This window comes from Heliangelus exortis, chromosome 5 (genome assembly GCF_036169615.1).
Source record: "Heliangelus exortis chromosome 5, bHelExo1.hap1, whole genome shotgun sequence".
Lineage (NCBI taxonomy): Eukaryota > Metazoa > Chordata > Aves > Apodiformes > Trochilidae > Heliangelus > Heliangelus exortis.
In genome coordinates, this window is record NC_092426.1 from 16,342,524 (window position 1) to 16,364,047 (window position 21,524).

The 21,524-nt window shown below is 39.1% G+C and overlaps 1 protein-coding gene across 1 annotated transcript in view; it reads left to right on the plus strand.

Moving 5' to 3' along the window:
• Positions 1 to 21,240, plus strand: part of CCDC88C (coiled-coil domain containing 88C) — a 92,735-nt gene extending 71,495 nt beyond the window's left edge. The window contains exons 20-32 of the mRNA XM_071745050.1: positions 857 to 1,134; positions 5,777 to 5,920; positions 7,465 to 7,651; positions 7,879 to 8,024; positions 9,395 to 9,484; positions 10,256 to 10,497; positions 12,031 to 12,197; positions 13,099 to 13,210; positions 14,406 to 14,588; positions 14,794 to 14,862; positions 15,458 to 15,526; positions 16,269 to 16,570; positions 18,929 to 21,240. Coding sequence (XP_071601151.1) covers positions 857 to 1,134; positions 5,777 to 5,920; positions 7,465 to 7,651; positions 7,879 to 8,024; positions 9,395 to 9,484; positions 10,256 to 10,497; positions 12,031 to 12,197; positions 13,099 to 13,210; positions 14,406 to 14,588; positions 14,794 to 14,862; positions 15,458 to 15,526; positions 16,269 to 16,570; positions 18,929 to 19,942 — 3,003 coding nt within the window. The 3' untranslated portion in view covers positions 19,943 to 21,240. The remainder of the gene's footprint in view (positions 1 to 856; positions 1,135 to 5,776; positions 5,921 to 7,464; positions 7,652 to 7,878; positions 8,025 to 9,394; positions 9,485 to 10,255; positions 10,498 to 12,030; positions 12,198 to 13,098; positions 13,211 to 14,405; positions 14,589 to 14,793; positions 14,863 to 15,457; positions 15,527 to 16,268; positions 16,571 to 18,928) is intronic.
• Positions 21,241 to 21,524: the final 284 nt, after the last annotated feature.

Sequence of the window (21,524 nt, forward strand, 5' to 3'; positions counted from 1 at the left end):
TTTCTCAAAGCTGAGAGGGAAGTGAGCTCTGTAGCTAGTGGCTGGAAGCTATCTTCATTAAGATTTAGAGAGAAAATTTTAAAATCAGTACAGCAAAGTCTGTATATGTTATTCCAGTAGCTATATTTCTGGAATAGAAGATCTTTGCTCATTTTTGCTGTTAATTCCATGGCTGTGAAAGAGATTGAAAGAAATCGGGAGGCACAAATCAGCTCCCAAGAGACATTGTACCAATGATTTCCAGTGAAAATTTTCACACTTTCAGGCAAAATGTCGAAGTTACTAGTGGCAAATACAATCTTAAACATTACTTTAATTTTGGAAAAAAAGAAAATAACCCACACAACACTTAGCTTGAGAAAGACAATGGTTTTAAAGGAAAACAGTGATTGTTCAATCTAAGTGTAGAAGCAACACACTAAATTAACACACTACCTATCTACTGAAATCATATATATTAGGAGTGTTGCCCCTATGAGCAGTGGTACAGTTAATTTTGAGTTTGGGTAAACTTAAGTTTTCAGTACTTGTACACAAGCATGGGGTAACTTTGTATATAATTATCAGAGATACAGTTGAGTTGCCAGTAGTTCACCTCATCTTGGTCTTCAGACTCAAGTGCTTAGTAAAATAGTGTTTGGGGTTTTTTTGGAGGTTATCCTGATACTTTTCAGACCACTACCTGCAATAATACCAAAACAATGCCATATTGTCCATAAATGTCTGAAGTCTACAAAGCAATGAATGCATTCTTGATTAACTTTAGACAGTTAGAAGTTGATACATGTGTTTTATTTATTGTGTGTCCCTGTAGGTGTAAATAAATAACACTTGCTTTTTATTTGAGAAACTTTAGGTAGAAAATTCAACTCTCAGCTCCCAGAGTGCTTCACTGATGGCCCAGAATGCTTTACTCCAAACTCAGCAGACAGCCAAGGAGAACGAGAATGAAAATCTGGTGAAACAGAAGGAGCAGCTGAAAGCTGAGTATGAATCATTGCTTCAGGACCACGAACACCTTGCTTCACTGCATGAACGGCAGTCTGCAGAATATGAAATGCTAATTAGCCAACACAGCTGCCTGAAAACATTACACAAAAATCTGGATCTGGAGCACAAAGGTCTGGGTGAGAGGTACGCTCACTGCTCGGGGGTGGAGTGTAGCCTGAACATTCCCATGTTACAATTTAGTTTAAGAACGTTGGTCTCCAAATACAAACAGAAACTACCAAATTGATTCCCTAAAAAGCTGTTTTCTCATTTCTGCTGTCATTAGGAGATTAGATAAAGATATTTGCAAAGCTGTAGATTTTATATCTCTAAAGGTGGTGGACCATAGATGACTGGTGATATTTAGCAAATAGGGGAATGGATTTTGGGGATGCTTTGTTAGAAGTAGATTAAATGCCTTTACTACATATGAGGATCTCTGCTGTAATAACTTGCAACCTTAAAAAGATTCTCCCAGTTATGCTGTTTGGGGTGTCTTTTCTAATTATACAGTAACATCTGCATGTCGTGTAGGTAACTCCTTATGTGTGAGTAAGTATGTACCTTGAGAAATTTAAATACTTCAAGATAGTGTGTGGCATCAACCTTACAACTAGGGAGTCTTTCTAAAGGAAGCTGCACTGAGCTAGCTGTGAGATAGTGATGTATTTTCTTTGTTTTCTCCCCATCTACGGCTTTTGCTTCACATCCATAAATTGAATTGTGAGATCTGAGGAATCAGTTTAATATTCAGCCCCTGGTCAATGACCTTTCTGACAGTTGTACATGTACCAAACAACATATAGAATGTATTTAATACATAAATGTCGCTCTGCCTGCCCCTCAAAACTTTTCTTACACAACTCAGTGATTTTCACCAAAATATATCTAAGTTCAGTGTCTGTGCAAGACCATTCAATCGTGATCTCTGAGGATGGACTAAAGACTGGTGCTAAGCTTTTATTTCCCAAAGACTAAGGAGCTGACAATACAATGTGTGGTAGATTTTGATAAAGTAGAGAAATAAAGCTGTTGTGATTAAAATATTCACCAGGGCTGTGTGACAGGACAGCTGCTTGGCTGTCAACTAAATGAGCTGTAAGTGATTATACAGACACTGTTCCTGCTCACCAAGTCTCTCTCAGACTGATTAATGGTCTCATTGATTCAGTCTTTGCCTGAGATTATCACACTGTGGTGTGTTGAGGCAGTTTACTGGGTTCTTTCTGTGCTTGATGAGTGCCAATTATTAAACAATTCTTGTCTAATGAAAAAGTGGTTTTCTAAAAATAGGTTATCTCGAGTGATAAGTGCTTAGATTACTATTGTAAACATAAACAATTTGGACTATCTGTTACCAAGATGGGGATGCCAGTGAGGGATGTTGCAGGGAAGCAAATGGTGGCCTTTTTTTAAAACTAGAAGTGGGTTGATTTTGGCGTTTTTAAGAGTGTAGAGTCCTTCTCAGCAGATGAGTCTCCAAAGATCCTTACCAAGGTGATTTGTCCAAGGACAGTCCATTTGGCTGTCAGAAAAAAAAAGAGACAAGCCACTTTCTTGGGGGTGGGGTGTGTGTCCTTCTGTCATGTGCTGTGAGCAGTTCAGCTGGCTGAGGGAGCAGAGGGGAGAAAGGTAGAAAAACATCTGGAAGAAGACTTTTCTTTTGTCAGTCTGAGGCATTTAACTACTAAGATGAAATACTGCTCTTTCAACTTCAGCTAGAATGATACACGTGCTAATTTTTCCCAGAGCAGCTCAGTGCAGCCAAGAAGTTTGTGCAGTGTCTAATAGGCAGGTTTTGCTTGTCCCAGCTTCAAGGTAATTTTTTTTTTCTCAGTTGGTGACAGAACTGTAATCATGGTTTGTTGCTTAAGGCAGAATGGCACTTCTGCACAAACCTATGACTGCATTTCATCTAGAAAAATCTACAGCAACTTCAGTTATCTTCTGGACTCTCAATACCACATACAGCCAAGATCCCCAAGGTTTGTGTGGTTCAGTCTGATGCACTCTAACCACGGACTATTTTCTGCACCTGAGCAAACTGCAGTTTGCTCTATCTGCACAGTATTACCACTGCAATGGAGCTTTAATAATGGGTTGTGTGTAACTGCAGTGAAATGGCCTGTTGTAGCTCAGCAAAGCCACAGACATGGCTTTAAGGTATCAAGAAAAGGAGAGTTGCTATGTTAGGATCACTTATCTTTAATAACAGTTTCATGACACTGTGGTGTTTGGGTGACTATCTCAGTGAATGCAGTGTTTTTCTACATTTTGTAAGCTGCTTTACCTATTGCACATTTACTAACTGCAATTGATTAGCAGACCATTGAGCTTTTCTTTGTGGCTTACTGGGGAGAAGTCTAATCCTGCAGAGACAGTGGAAAAACAGAATCCCTCCTGTGGAGGGTTACATATTGCAGGGACTTGTATTATTTGTTTACCAGTGATGGCTGGTAATTCTTTTTCTGGGTTTCTTTTGTCACATGCTTTTTATCATAGCTGAGCATTTTTAAAGTTTTCTCAGTCACGAATACGTAGCCACAGCATTTCTCCTAATTAACCATCAGAAAAAGTGAAAGCCAAAAGGAGTAAAGAGGAATACGATTGTCAAAATGTCTTTCATTGGAGCCAAACCAGATTTGATGTGCATATATAAGAAAATCTTTAAAACCCCTCTGTCCAAGCACCTGATGCTTAAAGAGGTGGAGTGAACATGACTGTTGAATAGCCTACAGAATGGATAACCTTGGCCCAGTGGTAGAGCTTGTCGGGTTGCAAAAATGGTAGACATAGTGCTGAATCCAGACTACGAGAAAATTTTGCCTTCAGGATTTTATTCAGGCTCCAGAGATGTGGAATCACTTCAATTTTTGCAGACAGTCTCTTCTTTCTTACCTTTCAGCTAATGCCTAGGGGAGCAGCTGTGGTCTACCACAGGGTTCTCATGCTCCAAGGCAGCATGTGGAGCTAGGCCAGGCTGGTAAAACTGGACCAGTATACTGCTTCCCTCTCAGGAGCCCTCTATAGAAAGTAGAGGACTTAGGAAAAAAAATGAACAGAGTAGCCTGTTCATACAGAAATAGCAGAAGAATTCACAACAGCATTTCTGTAGAGGAAACCATGGTAATAATCTCTGCCAAGGGACTGACTGTGGAGTTTGTCTTCTCAGACTCTGGATTGGCATGCAGTCTGTCTTAAATCCTTGGAGCTGGATGTAAAGCCTTGCTCAGCTTTCAGGTTCTTCCATTTGTTGTACAGACATTGCATTTGAAATGTTCTGGAGCTGAATGGAGGAAGAAAACAAATAAATAAGGTTAATTAAACTCCACTGCTGTTTCAGGGAATGAATAGCAAAAAGCAGCTTTGTCTGGAAGACAGGTACTTTTCTGTGTGGCCCCTCAATGGACTGGAATTTGGGACAGACTGTAATTTGACCCTGAGATGAAGGGAATGGTAGCCTGAAAGAAAAATAACTTGGCAGGAGTCAGTGTATTTGGTGCTGTCTGCTGCTTTTGTTTTTATTTTGAAGTTTTTGTGACTGTAGAGTAACTGTGCTCTGCATTCATCTCCACTGGGATGAGAGTCCCAGATAGATGATTGCTTGTTCTCTCCAGCTTTTTCAAGCAGCGCTGCACCTTCCACCTGGTTGCTGTTTTAAAATTGTTTAGGGGGGGAGGTTTCTCTGTGTTAGACAGAGATGTAGATCTGGCCAGGGTTGTTTTGGGACAATATCTTTTTATCAAGGTCACGGAAAAATGTGGTTATTACTTTTGACATTCGCTGCACCAGTGTTCCCAGTGGCTTCTGCTGGGGTTTGTCTGTGGGCACAGGCAAATCTTCTGTGAACAGCTTGCTCTTTTGTGATGTGGTTTCAAGCCACCTTGTTCTTTGCAGTATTTCTGAATGTGAGTTGTGTAGCAGCTCAGGAAGGCTGAGCCTGCCTAATTGATGCCTGTGCCAGGTATCAAGGGAGTTGTTCCACACCTCTGTTATTTTAGTGTTCCAGAGATTGAAATTAAAGACATATCTGATGGCATCTGCCCTCTGTGTCTTCCTGTCTCCCCACCCTGAATGATGTATGCACAAATTTTGTAAACTGGGTAACAGTGGAAACCTGGACATGAATGCCACTGTTGCTCTTGGATTTCTCACTAGTGAACAAGTAGAGCCACTAAGGCAGGTTGGTCAGCCCCTGATTAAAGGTGTTTTGCTGTCAGCTCACTGATACTACCTTCAGCATTCATCTGGAATGTGCAGATTATTACCTATTCAGGGTGCTTTTTACCTATGCATATAGCCAAATGTTCATTAGGTTATTACCTGATAAACTGCTGCTAATTCCACTGCCTCCTTGTTGGTTTTTGGCTGCTTCTTTCTGCTGTCTAGTCAAGGTTTTAAAACATGCCACCGATATTTATTCTTGGATGGGATTCCAGTTGAATGGTGCAGCTTCCACTCACCCTGGAGACTGACCTGCTTTTTACCAAATGGTCAGAATCTGGAACTGAGATAAAATTCTGGCATTTGCATTCCATTTTGCTTAAAAATTAGTATTTTTTTTTTCTGCACTCTCCCTGCTGACTTACAGACTAAGCTGAATTTCTGTGCGTAGTGTTGAATTCTTCAGCCTTGGTAGATGCTTAACCACATAAATATATATGAAACTAAGCAGACAGGAAAAAAAGTCTTTTCTGGTTGTTGTGGTACCACCAATTAAAAATATTTAACCACAGGAAGAAAAATGTTTAAATGAAAGCTAAGTATGGTGCTTCTCTTTTTGCAGATACAACAGTCTAATGAAACACAAAGCAGAACTGGAAGAGTTAGAAATAGTTTTAAAAACTGAGAGAGAAGTTCTGCAACAAGAGAGGAGAGCAAATGCAATAACCACTGGGGAAAATCAGAAGCTGAGGGAAGAACTGGACAGGTAAGGTTCCCTCTCTAAGTTCTTTTATATATCATTTAAAAGACAATTATGCAAAACACACAGTTGTTTTGCTATGTTATGTTAACTGTAGTTTGAGAGTGCCCTCATTAATGTGTCTGATAATTTTTCTCCATTTCTGTCGTCTTGATTTTGTTTAGCTCATTTAAAATTATCAGCTTCATGGACACTGTCAAAAAATACTGTTTTTTGTTCCTTCAAACATGGTCTGATCCCGAGGCTTTTGCTCATTCAAAATAAGCTTCTGTGTGGTTCAGTTCACAAGACTTTGTAATGAGTTGTTTGCAAGTACTTACCTTGAAAGTCATACTAAAATATCCCAACCCCCCAGTAATACCCGGAGTGTAAAATGGTTCCTACCTGCTTTTTTTCCTTTAGTAGAACTGTATTGTATTTTTTACCCAATATGATCAGAATGTTCTAGGAGTTACCCTTGCTGGTTTTCTGCTGCACAGAGAAAGCTACTGTTTGTTAACACTTGGAAGAGATTTGATTCTTGTTATTAAAGTGGGCTTAGTGATTCATAATAATCAGTGGGTAACAGTTAACGCATGTCAAAACCCCTTTTCTGAGCTTGCATCTGAGCTTTACATCATGCAGCAGTACAACGTGCCCTCCCCTCCCAACCTGTAATTCTTCAGAGGCTGTCTCTATTGTAAACACTTCAATGCCACCGTGCTCACACAAAGGCATTCTGAGAAATAGTTTGGTACAAATAAAGGGTCAAGGTCATATCGAGTTATAACAATGTCAGATTTAAATCACAATGTCATTTTTAAATCACAAGTTAAGTTCAGTCACTTGAAGTTTCATATGCTGCCCCAACTGTAATGTGCTTTAGCAGAGCTTTTGCAGAGCTCTGCAAAGGATTTTCCTAAAGCTTGCTGTATCCAGCTCAATTGAATGCAATGCTGGCAGAGGACAAGGATTAGTTAAATGTGTCAGCAGATACAGAACTTCATCCTTTTTATTTATCCATTTATTTAATTTTACTTGTTTGCTTATTTGTTTTTTGTACCTTCATGGTACCTTCATGGTTTGTAGACATTTTTAGATTTGCCAAAAGCTAGAAAATAATATCACAGTGTTGTCTTACGACATTGGAGTGTCTCACAGTTCAGGGCACTTTAGTGCTCATATTTCATGCAACAGGAAGAAAATTCTGTGAGTGTTCTTTATTTATGTCAAATACAGGTGCTACAGGTGCTTTGATATACCAATGCTTTAAATACATTGTGCTTCAGAAATCTGTGGTGTGTCTCTTACACATTGAAGAAACAGCAGTTTTGTGTTTCATCTGATTTCCTTTCACTTATTATTATGTAAATTTGGAATACTTTTTAATACCATTACTACTTTCTTAATAAAATTTTACTATGTGCATTGAATAAAAAGGTCTTTAGGAGTTAGTCTTTGGAACTTCATGTTTGATTTAGTGACAGCTGCATACTGATGGTGTGATCTTTGAATGTGAGGTACTTTCTATGAAGTATCCTTCAAAAGTCTGATGGCTTCTTTGTGTTCAGGGTGAATTTCTTGCACAGCCAACTAAAGGCAGAGTATGAAGGGCTGCATTCACACACTAAAGAGCTGAAAACTTCCTTGAACAACTCTCAGCTGGAGTTGAATCGTTGGCAAGCTCGTTATGATGAGCTGAAGGAACAGCACCAGTCCATGGATATTTCTCTGACCAAGCTAGATAACCACTGTGAGGTGAGTAACTATGGGTAGGTATATGCTGGATTCATTGCTAGCATTCATTTTGTGAAGTTTTTGGCACACTATTTGTAGAAAGTCAGGTTATGTGGTCATGAGAACACCTCCATATACTTAGAAGTTAATTGATTAATGTTCTACGTTGCCTATTTTGCTAGCTTGATTATGGTGCTCTTCCAGGGAAGCCAGAGACAGAGGGGACATTAATCTATCTTGTTTATTAGCTGCTGTCACGTCTAAAGGGAAATCTGGAAGAAGAAAACCATCACCTCCTGAGTCAGATTCAGATGCTGAGTCAGCAGAATCAGATGTTACTGGAGCAGAACATGGAGAACAAGGAGCAATATCATGAAGAACAGAAACAGTACATGTAAGAAAAATGAGATTTGAATTGTGAAACTCGAAATATAATCTAGACAAACATAAACTACAAATCATTTATCAACGGTAGAAGGATATGGAAGGGAATGATATACTTGGTGTTTGTTTAGAAAATGAGATGTTTAGGGGAGATATATGTAATGGGGAGAAACTACAAGATTTCTTCATTATTTCCTTACTGCAAAGGGATGTTCAGGAGACACCTGGACTTGCACAGCTCTTCAAATTTTATAGATAAACCCATGTGGAAAATTTAGTGATAAAAGATGGAATGCTGAAACTGGTGGTACCTAAAGATTTCTTAAGAACTTAGAAAACAGCTTTGTTGCAACAAAAGCTTAGTCTTATGAGAGTGATTTTATACTTAGATTCATGAAGAAAATTATTCATGCTCCTAGTTTTTGGCATTTGCATTATTAGAAATAATTCCTTTGTTGTTTTTAAGGGTGCAAGTGTCAACATGCATTGCTAAGTCCCATGCACAGAGTGACACATCTAAGTGAGATACCCTGTTTAAACATATTGTACATTTACAAAGCATCCTGTTCTCACTGCAGTTAATTTCTCTTATAGGTACAAGAGAAGGCAGAAAACCCCAGAATTTTAGTCTAAGCACTTTAGAATTATGTGTGAATTACTGACTTTTATTTCAGTACTGAATTATATGGTTGAAACATTAGAAATGTTTGAAACATTAGTTCAAATGTACTCAAAGCATATTTATCCAAGTTTCTGACAGTTTTGTGATGCAGGCACATTAGACCTACTACTTCGATGAAATGATTTGCTGACATCCACTGTTCAGGTTAATAAATAATGAGTGGAAAAAAAAAAGTAGTATTACAGTAGTATTACATGGTGAAAGTGCTTGACACTGCTTGCAGGGGACTAAAGTAGTCTTAAAAAGATCAAACATTTATTTCCTCAGTTACAACAGAATAATTAGAACTAGAATAAAATACTAGTTATCATGTAGACAAGAAGTTCAGACTACATAAGGATGCTAGCCCTTGAGTAATTGTCAGTGATCAGCAAATGAATTTTAGAAAAATTTAAAAATTAATCTTAACACCAACTAAACTTAACTGCCTGAGTTTACAGCAAGTAATCTGACACCAAGTGAGTGTTGTTCTTTCACCTTCCATGCCTACTGCACAAAGATGACCCATCAGCAAATTCAATAGGCTTTTGCATTTCTCCTCTCTAAAGAGACAGCAGATGAGCTTAGTAAGAGTCTGAAGATTATGTGATAGAGAGATATCTCAGTCTCTTTCCACTCTTTGTGCCTTCTAGTCTTTTTTTTATTGTATGATGAACAATACAGATGGTGGTTCAGCATGTGCTTTTTGCCCCTCACAGTGATAAATTGAATGCCTTAAGAAGGCACAAGGAAAAACTTGAAGAGAAGATAATGGATCAGTACAAGTTTTATGATCCTACTCCAAAAAAGTAAGTACCATACGGGTTGAGTTCTGCTATTGTTGTACATATTTGTGAGGGGAAGAAAGGGTTCTTCATGACTGGACATAACAAACTTTATCTGAAGGAAGGACAGTGTCAAGCAACAGGTTTTGTTAATATACAGTGCCACACCTCTTGTGGGCCCTCTTTCAATACTGGAATCTCAAACAGCATTAACTGGAAAAGAGCCACTCTACCTGATGTGTATCATATTGTTCTAGCAGAGGAGAGGGACCCCCAGTGAGATGACTAAGCAGCAGTAGGAACTTGAGGAGCTGCCCTTTCAAAGGGGATAACCAGTACCTCAGAGAAAGGAATTAAAAAAACCTTATATTAAAAACAAGAAGAGAGAAGCTAATTCCACTATGCATAGTTGTGACTGATAGACTTGGCAAAGAGAGGGATTCATCTTTAAAGGACTTTTCCTTTTTTCCTTCTTCTCAGTCTGTTCCTCTAGAATAGCTTTTTACACTTACATGTCTTACATGGGCCCATATGAGTAGTTTAGAGTTCTAGCTGAGGCTGTCTTCCTAACTTTTGTCATGTGGAAGAAATATTTCTGTAAAATAATTTTGACTTTGGGAGAGAAATGGATCTCAAGTTATTATGAAATTCATGCTGCATCTTTCCAACTAATTCATGACAGTAAACAAATAAGAATGTAGGATGGCTTGATGGCTTTAGCACAGCTGTAAACTTCTTTAGGGAGTATTTTTGGTAGTGTTTTATGAATCTCATTCACAAAACCTGCTTTATCAGGAAAAACCACTGGATTGGAGCCAGAGCCTTAGTCAAACTAATCAAGCCAAAGAAGGAGACTACAAGGGAGAGGTTGAAACCATCAGCAGAAGGCCCTCTGTGGTCTTCTGAATCCCCAGAGACAGTAAACTCTCCATCTGCATCCCAAAAACTGAAACATCAACAAGAGACTCAGGATAATGCTTCTCAAGGGTCAAATTCATTAGAAGAGAGAGAGAACCCTGGGGGTTCTTCAAACAAAGGTAAGGAAAAATATGTAATATATAGGATATGTTAATACTCTATCACATTATGTATTATATGCCTTTTTTAGTACGCTAGAAGATTTTAGTAGCAAAACCCCTCTAAATTAAAAAGCTGGGTAAACTAAAAAGCAGGGAGTAGTTTCAGTTTTGGTTTTAGTTTAGTTTGTTCTTTTACTACTTCTTCTCCCTTCAACTTTTGTATATAGTTTCTTGGTTTAACTGAAAGTAATGTATGTTAGTGAATAAGTTGATGGAAATACTTATTTTACTTGGGTTTTGCAATGAAGCATTTGAAGTTGAACCAGGTCACGTTATGGTTCATTAGCGACTCTTCTTCAACTGGGTAATGGGTGGTTTTACAACAGCTGCCAGGAGATGGCGCACATGCAAAAGGAATAGCAGAAAATGCTGATTTATCGTAATTAATTATTTTAGGGGATGATACTATGTTTTGATTTCGAAACAAGTGAAGAATTTCTTTATGTAAAATGATGAAACGATTGTTTTGAACACTTGAAGGCAAACATAAGGAAGATGTAATGATTTCTTTAGTTCTTACAGTAAATCAAGTGTTCCTAATTAAGGAAAATTTTTTTTAAAAGTTCCTCAAAATAAATACTCTGTGATCTTTATTAAAGGTAATATATATCCCAAACTTTGCTTATTCTGTTGAGATCACTGTTTTCAGCTTTTGTATATAGATCGTTGTCCTTCAGGAGTACTTTTCAAGAAGTAGAGTACTTTTCAAGAAGTAGTTTTGAAATTAATCCTCAGATAACTGCTGTCTTCCCTCTGGGAGCGTGGGAGACAGGGAGCATCTGAGCAGTATAGAAGTGTTATAAAGTATTGCAAGTGTCTGCCTAGCTGGAGTTTTTGTTTTGGTTGGGTTTTGTATTTCCCTTTCTCCATTCTAATTTTTTGAGTTTGTTGGTTCACTTAAAATAAAAATTACTATCTCAGATCATTCATATGTTTCCAGGAGTTGTTAAGTGTTAAATGTGCATCCAGAGGTCAACATGGAGTTTGGGTTTCCACAGAACAAGACCCTTGTGAAGTGCAGGAGATAATAAAGTCTCTGGGCCTTCATTCTTTTTAATGTTATATGAAACATAAGTATGTTGAGATGCTGAGCATGAGTATTAAAGCCTAGAAGATGTATAGGAAATTGGAGTATATTATCAACAAGTAAAATGCACACCTACTTGATTTTACTACATCAAGTAAAAACATCTTGGGTGATTTAACAGTAATTTCTTGATGGTTGGCTTATATTGATGTCTAAACCTTAATCTATGTGTTAATATGAATTAGATTAACTATGATTATCTATGCATTAATCGGTTCTCCATATCTGTGTTAGTCTTTGTTTAGCATTTGTTGTTGCTGATTGTGTAGTCTTTAATCTGTTTTAAGCCACTTTAAATCTTCAAATTTTATTTACAAGGGTTTTTTTACCTTTTGTTTTCTTCTTTTTTTTTTTCTTTTTTTTTTTTTTTTTTTTTTTGGGATACCTGGGTGATAACAATTTAGCTGCACAGCGCAAAAAGATTGCCTTTTTGAGAAGCAAAATCAAGGATAAAGAAAAGTCTCCTAAGCCTTCATCGAATCATCAGTCTCTCTCTAATCGGCTCCGGTTCTGGTCTTCTCCCGACATCCCATCCTCTCCTAATGAACTTCTTTCTTTCCCGGAATTGGGAGTTTTCTAACACCTTCTCTTTAGCATTTATTCTCATTTATGTCTGACAAATAGCTTAAACAAAAAAAAAAAGGAAAAAAAAGAAGAAAAAAGAAAAAAAAAAAACAAAAAAACAACACACGCAAAAAAAACAACCCACAAAAATCCCACATGCCTTAAAAGAACACACACACTGATAGAAAGACCCAGCATGTCTTTACAATACTCTGAATACAAGCACAGATTAGTGAACATGGACATAACTTTTCCTGTAGAAGATGAATCCCTATTGCACACTGTGGATCATTTCTTCAATGCAGCACATTTGTAGGGGACCCCATGGCATACAGTCTGCGTATGTATATTGGCTGTGGTGCATGTTAGAAGTAAGTGAAATTGCTGTGCGCTTTGACATTTTTTTGCAATCACTTGCATCGTGTGCAGTTAAAATGTTGAACTGATTTGCTGTTGCTATGCTTTCTACAGTGTTTTAGTTTCACTAAAATACAAATATAATACGTAAGCAATGTCGAATCCTGGAGATTCTTCCAGTGTTCTGTGGCACTAAATGCTAAAAGTGGCAGGGTTATTTTAACAGCTTTGTCTGCTTTTAAGTAGTCTAGCTTTGACTACAGATTGGAAGCTACTGAGAAAATCATTCTCCACAAAGTGTCTTGACGTTTGCATTCAAACCTGCTGTTTAGCAGGATTTCACACTTCAGCTATGAACATTCATCTTGAATTGAGCTGAAGTTTCAGTTTCTGCTGCTTCAGTTTTGACAGAAATTTCTTTTTGAAGAAAGCAGATTTATTAAGATTGGGAATAACCATCATGGATCCATTGCTCAGAATTTTTGTTGCCTGAGAGTCACAATCTGATGGCTTCTGAAATGAATGTGTGAATCCATTCCCCACGTGTGCAGCACAGGCAGTATGCTGTGTGGAGCTCAGAGGAGAGGCCACCATTGCATCTCCCTTCTCACTGTGAGAAGTGGTCCCTCTATGTCAAAACCAAGGATGCTGGCACAGCAGCCTGTAGCTGCCTATTTTGGGATTTGTAGAGAACATAGGTCTTCAGAACAATTAATAGTTCTGGCATGTATGGAAGGTACTAAGTATAACTGCAAAATCAATCAGAAATAGAGATTTACATGGCAAGCTTTAGCTAGTCATTGTTCCTAGAGGTGTGCCCTAAACCTGTTCTGAGAGAAAGTGCCAGTCTTGTGCCATGGAGCCATGCAGACTGTGGGAGAAATCATTATTTCTGAAGTCAGCTTCCAGGAGTCACCTATCTGACAGTAATTTGGCCCATTTTGCTCATACAGCTTTGCTGCTGCTCTGTGCTTTGTAATTGTCCATTATCTCTGCAATTTGTCTGTTTTGACCACTGCACTCTGCTGTGTTTTCAGCATTTAGTTACTGTTAAGCAAATACTACATAGAAATATATAGAAAGCTAGAATCTTACATCTCATTAAGGGTGTTCCCCGTTCTTCAAATTTTTTTTCTGTGCCTTTGTGCCTACATTCATATAAAAAAAAATAAATCAACCTATCTTATTACAAGGCAAGAGGTTTTCAGCCTTTTCAATCTAAGCAATATTCTAGCAGTTAGTTTTTGTTATTTTCATGCTAAGATCAAAGGAATTCTACTTAAAAATCATTGTGCCAGGGCATCATAAGAGCATCAGTTTTAATCTTGCAGAGACTGGGCTCTTACCACAGTGAAGATTTAAACGTGAAAGCAATTAGCTTAGTGTACAAGTCATGCTAAATAATTTCCAAGTCAGCATTATTTCTCTTTGAATAAGACCATCACTTCTTTCTTCTTTCCTTATTCTATTTTATTACTAAAATAACTGCTTATAAAATGTACCTGCAGGGAACAATGTTATGGGTATTTCACACCTCACTTACCTTTTCTGCATTCATGTCTTTGCTCTTTTTCTTTCTCCTTTCACAGTAATTCTTGCATGTGTAATATCAACCCTCCCACTGACACTAAGCAGCACTTGTCACTCCCACACTTTACAGAGAGCACACATGACTGAAAAACTGATGGCAGAAATTTCCTATGCAATCCTGAACTGTTTATGGAAAAGCTTGCAAACTAGCGCCTCTGTTGTGCAGTTTCTTTGTGCCTGCTTGTCATGTTTGTATGGGCAGATAAATACAAAGCTCCTAATGCTATTTTTCATTGACTCATTTTTATTTACCTCTCCTCTCCCTTAGTGCTGATGGACCTAAAGCAAAAGAGGAATTCCCATCATGGAGGAAGCAATGATAATGTTGAAATCTCAGCAGACTCTGCAACAAAACACTGCTGTGTGGAGCTGGGTCCCAGGACTTACTCAACCTCGGCTATTCACTTGCACACTTCCACCCCCATCTCCAGGTTCCAGAGCAGACCAAAAGGTGTGCCAGCTGTTAGTTTAAGTCAGGCTACTTTGTAGTTCTGCTGGGGTGATGCATGGCTTCTAGTGGCATTCAAGTACAAAAGCACAGCCCTGGTGTTTTCAGTTCTAATTTATCTGCTTAGTGGTTTAATTGATCAAACTGACCTGAAAGATTAATCTTCCAGTGTTCAATATTGCCTTTTTAAGTTTTCTGTTCTTTTCAGGATGTAATTCAGAGGATAATCTATGTGAACAGTCCCTGGAGGTGGAGTTTGCAAGCACCAGACAGCACAGTAAGCTTTGTAGCATGTATGAATGCTCTAAACCTCTATATTAAGTCATGCACCCATGTGAGCGGTCCTGGTGCATTTTAGTTAAATTAACATGGTAGAATGACATGTAGAATGATAGTACCATTTTGGGAATGTAGGCCTAAATATTTCTATTTTTCTATCAAGAATCAGCAATAAAAAAAATTCAGGGCATGAGGTGTGGATGCAAGGTGGGAGTATTGGTGCAGCAGCAGCACTGACAGCTTAGAGATTTGTGGGAGACTTAATTTGCATGCTGGTTAACAGCTCCTTCCTAAGAAACAAACTGAGAAAGAGACAGCAACTTATTGTTGAACTGCTTCAGTATTGAACATACTTATGGGCAAAAAAATAGTGAGAAAAACAAGGTGGATCCCGAACAACTTGCCTTGAAAAATGAAAGTGTTTTCTACTCTGTCCATGCTTCAGCACCCTTTGTATATTATGTTGTTAATGTTTTCAAAGTGACTTAGTTGCACAGGTCCTATTTTCAGAAGTCAGACTGTAGCCAAGTCTTTTCGAGAATCAGAGGAACTTAAAATCTATTTGTGTTCAATGCTTGTTTTGCATTTTTCAGTGTCCAGGCCAAACAGTTTAGAGAGCAGCAGAAATGTTTCCAGCAGTAGTTCACCTCTCAATTTAAAAGGTAAGGTTTTACAGCTGAGTTCTGAAAAACAGGAAGTGAAATTCCATGAGTCGGTGTGCAAAATGCCATTTTCCTTCCAATGAAATTTGAAGGCTGTTGTTTTGAAATTGTAATGATTATGCAATCTGGACATAGCTCTCTTGGGAATCAAAACTACTGGCAAGAAACATTTTTCTAAGATTGGTTCTGGCAAGGGATGGCTTTTAAGGCAGGCAGTCTAGTTTACTACAGTCTGACTGTCATCACTTTGTGAGAAGTAGTGGGCCACTCTTAGACTCCTTTTTTACAGCAGCAGTCTCTGCTGCTCTTACTCTATACACAGTTTGTGTACTCTGGAGATCTGCTTTTGCTGAAATAGTGCTCCCTTGAAGCACAGGAGACCTGGCACTGGAAAAATCCACTTCCTGATTCCCCACTGGCAGGTTCTGGCTCACAGATCACACAGTGAAGACTGGGAGATCTTCTAGTGGCACAGAGGTGGTAAAGAGGCTTCCTTACTATCTGTGTTATTCCTGGTCATTGAACAAGTAGTTATGCTTGTTTAACACAGGAACTCTGAGTATGTACTAGTCCTGATTTTTCAAAGTTCTGGCTGTCTTAGTTCTGTGGGAGAAAAAAGTGAGGTGAAAAATGCACCCTAATCTTGTGTGGAAGTGGCTCTGGGTGATCAAGCTCCTACCTCAGTGAGAAATTTACTGAAACAAGGGAAGAACTGTCTTTTGCTGTATTTGTTTCTCCTCAGGTTCCTTAGATCATATCCATGGTAGAACTGAGAGCCTCAGCAGTGAAGATATGGTGCCAAGCAGAGAGGCACCAGCCTTGCTTCGAGAAACCAGTCCCTTCCACTCCTCTTCTGCTGTCTTAAGCCCTAGCAGCAGGCATGAGTCCTCCTCCCACAGGCACGGTTTGATCTCCTGTGATACAGCTCAGAAGAGTTCTCCCTCCGAGTCTTACACAGGCAGGCAGCGCTCTGCCTCACCTGGCAGTGAGATGGTAACTTTGAAAGAGTTCTTGGAAGAGAGCAACAGGCTGTCCCCACCAAAAGTGAGTAAATACAGCTAGACAACCCATTTCAGATGGCAAAAAATTGTTCAAAGCTGATTCAGGGGGATGAGGGCACACAGAAACAAGGAAAGACAAGAAAATCCTTGTTCATCCATGTAGAACTTGCAGAGAACTCCCAAATCGAGCAAAATTAACAAAACAGTTCTAAGAACGAAGGCAAGATTAACTTTCACACAGCACTCTGCTAATTTATTTTGGTGTATCAGGGCAAGTCAGGCAGATAATTCACTGCAAGTACTATGTATTGAACTGCTGGGGCTTTTTAGTGTCAGGGCATGCTGCCCTTTACTTGTGGTCAGGGTTTTGTACTACACTGTTAGTTCTCAGCTTCAGGTATTTTTATTTGTGAGCTGATAAGTTTTCTGTGTAATTTCAAGCTGCTAAATCTGTAGTTAGAAATTGAACTTAATGGTATTTTTCAATTAAAGTGCAAAATTTATAGTTTTTAAGATTGTCTCCTAATCTGAAAATACCATCACTGCAAGTTCTTTATGCTTCCACCATGCTTCTTGTTTGTGTGCTAGCACTGTTCTGTTGGTTCAGAAAATGCTGCATGCTGAAGTACTTTGTCAGAAATTGTTTGTTTTGAGATGGCATTTGTCTTTTACTTTAGGTGTTAATATCTTAAGAGCAATTCACTGATAGTGTAACTAAACAGATGTTTCTCTTCCACCAATTCCTTGGTAATGGTACTGAAATTAACAGAGTTGTGGCATTTTATGGCATCAATAAATTCTAGTCCTTGAGTTTTCAGAGCAATATTAAATATGCCTCCTACTCCTCCATTATCCTAAATACAATTCTTGGCTTTTAGAGATATTTAAAAATTGATATTTTTTTTCATCAATAACTGCCTGACCATGTCTCCATTTTTATTCTTTCTGTCATCCTTGTTCCTTTTCAGCGTCGGCGCAGTTTAAATGAGAGTGAAATGATTTCATTGCACCAATTTCTGTTAGAAGCTGATGCACTGTATCCCTCTTGCTACTCCCTATGTCCTTCCCTCCATCAGGAACCTTCACAGTCACTCGAATCGGTCCTCAGTCATTCATGTCCTGACAGCGTGAGGCACAGAACAGGCAGGGGAAATAGGAGATCTGCTTCACTGTATATCCCCAGGGTATCCGTTGTTCTTGCTATGAAGGCAACAGCTCCCAACTTACCACAGCTTCTGCTAGAATATTAATACTTATTGAAGCACATTGTAACTCTTAGCTGCAATTTTAAAGGCTGCCAGTTCACTTGCATTAATTGCTCACAAACTATTTGCAATGCTTGTTCATAAAAATGTGTGGATTTGGAGGACTAGTCATTTGTAATGTTAATGTGCATAACAGAAGTTTAAAGCTAAGTTAAAAATAACTCTTAACACTTTATCATTTAGTTGAGCATAGAAATCTTCCACCTGCACTATTACCATTGATGGTGTTCACTTCTAGCAAATGATTTTTGTGACTTGAAGAAACATTTTGAACACTACTGCAATGAATATATTAATCTTTAACATACTTCCTAAGAAGAGTAAAGAAATACATTCCATGAGCTTGTTTCAGCATGTTTTTTTGTGAAGATAGCATGTCCCTTAACTATTCTGAGCATGCCTTGAACTAATAGTCCAATGGCAGGATGGTCTAACATAACCATTTTTTGATTGCATGGACCATCCCCATAAAATATTCATTGTATACTTTCATTTACTGCCAGGTTAATTGTCTGACTTTAAATTTGCACGTTAATTATGGGCAAGCAATCATTTCTCCATTTTCGTAGTGATTTTTGTACATTTCTTTATATGGTACACAAAGCTTTAAAACATAAGTAGTATATTGACTGGGAGAAGTGGGAGGAATTAATGGAGAGGCAATGAAACTTTTTTATAATGTTAACACATCTCCCTGAGGTATTCTCTGTTCTATCCCTGATGTTACAGTGTTACCCAGGTGAACTGTGTTCTAGAAGATGACAGAAGACAATAATTCATATGTACTGATACCAATGGCTGTCATTGGTATTATACTGATGTTACAGTGACTGCTGTGAAATGAAACAGAAGAACTGCTGCCCAGGTTGCAAGTGAGGTGTTTTTTTTAAAAGATCAGACAATTAATCTGGCAAACAAGGCTGTAATTATCTATTATGATGAACATGTTATTGATTCATATTTATAGCCATTGTAAACATTTATATCTTATGTTCCCCACTTTAAATACCAAATACATGATTGTATTGGGGTTGAATTAAGTAGTAAGGAAGATTATGTGAACATAAAGCTCTGCATGATTCTTTAAACAAGAAGTGTTTTTACTAATGTGATATGTGCATATTTTCTCACATCAGGACACCTCCAGTAACAGAGATGACTTGATCAGCGATTATTTCAGGAAAGGGAACGAGCCTTCAGTTACTGGGAACCTGCTGTTTCAGCCGTCCAGAAAGGAGGCTGCTAAGATTCCCACTAACCTTGTTGCTCCGACTGTGAAGATGACCATCACCAGTGAAGAAGGAAGAACAGCTAAGCCTGGAAATTACATGAAGCCAAACCTCAGACAAGTTGAACCTGAGCCTCAGGCAAACTCCCAGGGATCCCTGAAGCATTCTCACACAGCACAGCACCAGCCCACTGCAGGGATGAGGCAGGCTGCCCAGCCTCAGCAGCCTGGGACCCCAAGCAGGAGGAGTACGTCACTGAGCAGGGCATTCAGCTTAGCCTCTGCTGACCTCCTCAGAGCCACTGGCCCAGAGATCTACAGGCAGGAGAGCCCGCAGAAGTCAGCAGCAGAACTGCGTGTGGGCAAGGATGCTGTCAGTCAGACCCCTAGGGCTGCTGCACCAACGAGCTCCCAGACAATCTTAAGAGAGAGGCCGCAGTCTGCAAAGGTGTCAGGTACCTTGCAAGGTGTCGATTCCCGCTGTCGGCAGCTCGATGCACGGCGTCTTTCCCTGGCCTCACCCAAAGATGAGAGACCACTGTCCTTCCATCAGTTCTCGGCCTCACCCACTGCATCCACAAGCAACCTGAACATGCAGCAACAGGAGCGTGTGAACCCTGGGCAACACTACTCACCTGCATCACACAATCCCTCTAAAGTCAAACCCAAGGCAGCCCCTCGTACCGGGGAGGTGGCCACAGTGGCCACTGCCAGAGCTGTTTCCAGCAGCACTGAGGGAAATGTTTCCCTAGGGCAAGGCCAGGGTGATGCCCTACATACCAAGTGCCAGGGTAAGCTGCCAGAGGGCAGTGCTGGGACTATGGAAGACCCCATGAGAGGAAGCAGCTCCAGCAGCACTCCCGGGTCTCCAGATCCCCAGGGGGATCAGCAGACGGTTTGGTATGAGTACGGGTGTGTGTAATGCAGGGATGCAGCTAGCAGCATGTGTGACTGGCATTGCTGATGTGTGGGTAGCATCTGTCCAGACACTGTGCCAGGTCTTTAAAGGCATCACCTCTATCCTGATCTGAGTTTCCTCTGCATACTGTTTTCTAGTTGAACAAAGTATGATTAAGAGAAAGTATGATTAAGAGAAACAAGGAGCAAAACTGAAGTCCTTCTTTTGATACATCTGTGCCTAAAACAAAGTAGAATTCTGATGAGACCCAGTCCCACAGCCAGGCTTGGCACCTGGTTCTTACGGGTGCTGAGCATCCCCCACTCCAGGAGAAGCTTAGCAGGTCCTCTGTCATCACTGCACTGTGCCCCTCTCCTACCTGCATTAAGAGTTTCACAGGTCACATGTGTGCACTGAACCCATCCCCACTTTACCATACTGAAAAGGTCATATGAAAGCCAAACTTCTCCCCTAAAGACAGAACCAGACACTTGGCTTAAGTAGCATAAAGAGAAAGCTGTAGAGCAAAGTTGTGTGGCTTTAGCCATGGATCTGTTAAATCAATTCTTCATGCCACAGCCACATTTCATGAAGGCAACGTATCGAATTCAAGGATTGCATCTTAACCTTCCCCACTGGGACTGTGTAAACACAGAGGATGTTGTAATTACCCTCACTGCCTTCACTGTAGCTGCAGCTTGGTGGGTCCTGACTCTGCAAGCCAAGTGATGCTGCATTTTGAAACTTGTTTTATCTTTTATGCAAACACTGGAACTAATGCAGCCTTTCAGGGGAGATGCCATTTCAATTGCAAAGGTGGCATCTCATGTACAAAAGTGTCTTGTATGTATATAAGAAGCTCAAGTATTGTATAGGAATGCTGTGTAAATTTTACTATTACATCCTTGTGTGCATGGCAGCCCACATCCTAAGCAATATGTGGTATTTTGTTTTCTTAGAAATCCTTCTTTATGTCTGTCTCCAAGAACTTTTCTCAATGTAGAAGGTAAAATAATTTTGTATACATGTGAATGAAATATACTTCTAAAAATCTATTTATGTGCAAAGAAGTTCCTTGTATGTTTCTGTTCAGAGTGTCATCAGCTGCTTATGTATATATGATGAAGTGCTTATCTTTAATTAAGTTTCATGTTTGTAAAGCTGTTTTTCTTGCAATAGACTAAACCCTTAGAAAAAAAATACTTGTTTTCTGGTTCTGATTTAATCTACTAAAAGCTAAAACTGATTCATCTGAGGATGTTTTTGTTATCTAGTATGTAGTAATCCCATTCTGGAAACTACAACATTGTTTATAATAAAGATTCAAATAAAATAGATGGATGTTGTATTTATTTTCCTTGGAAAAAAAACCACCCCATGATTCATGGTGCTGGAATAGCTTTATGCAAGCCTCACTGTTTGATTTGCATCTCTGTGTGGCAGAGTAGTATTTGTTTTTATAACATTGCCACCAAAGATGTATCAGAAATCCTTGACTGATTGTAACCTTCTTACTTTAGGAGTATTGAACGTGCAAATTAAGTGACTTCCAGGCCCCTGTAGAATCAGACTGTCAGATTTTCGTGTTTGTCTGACCATTTCAGAC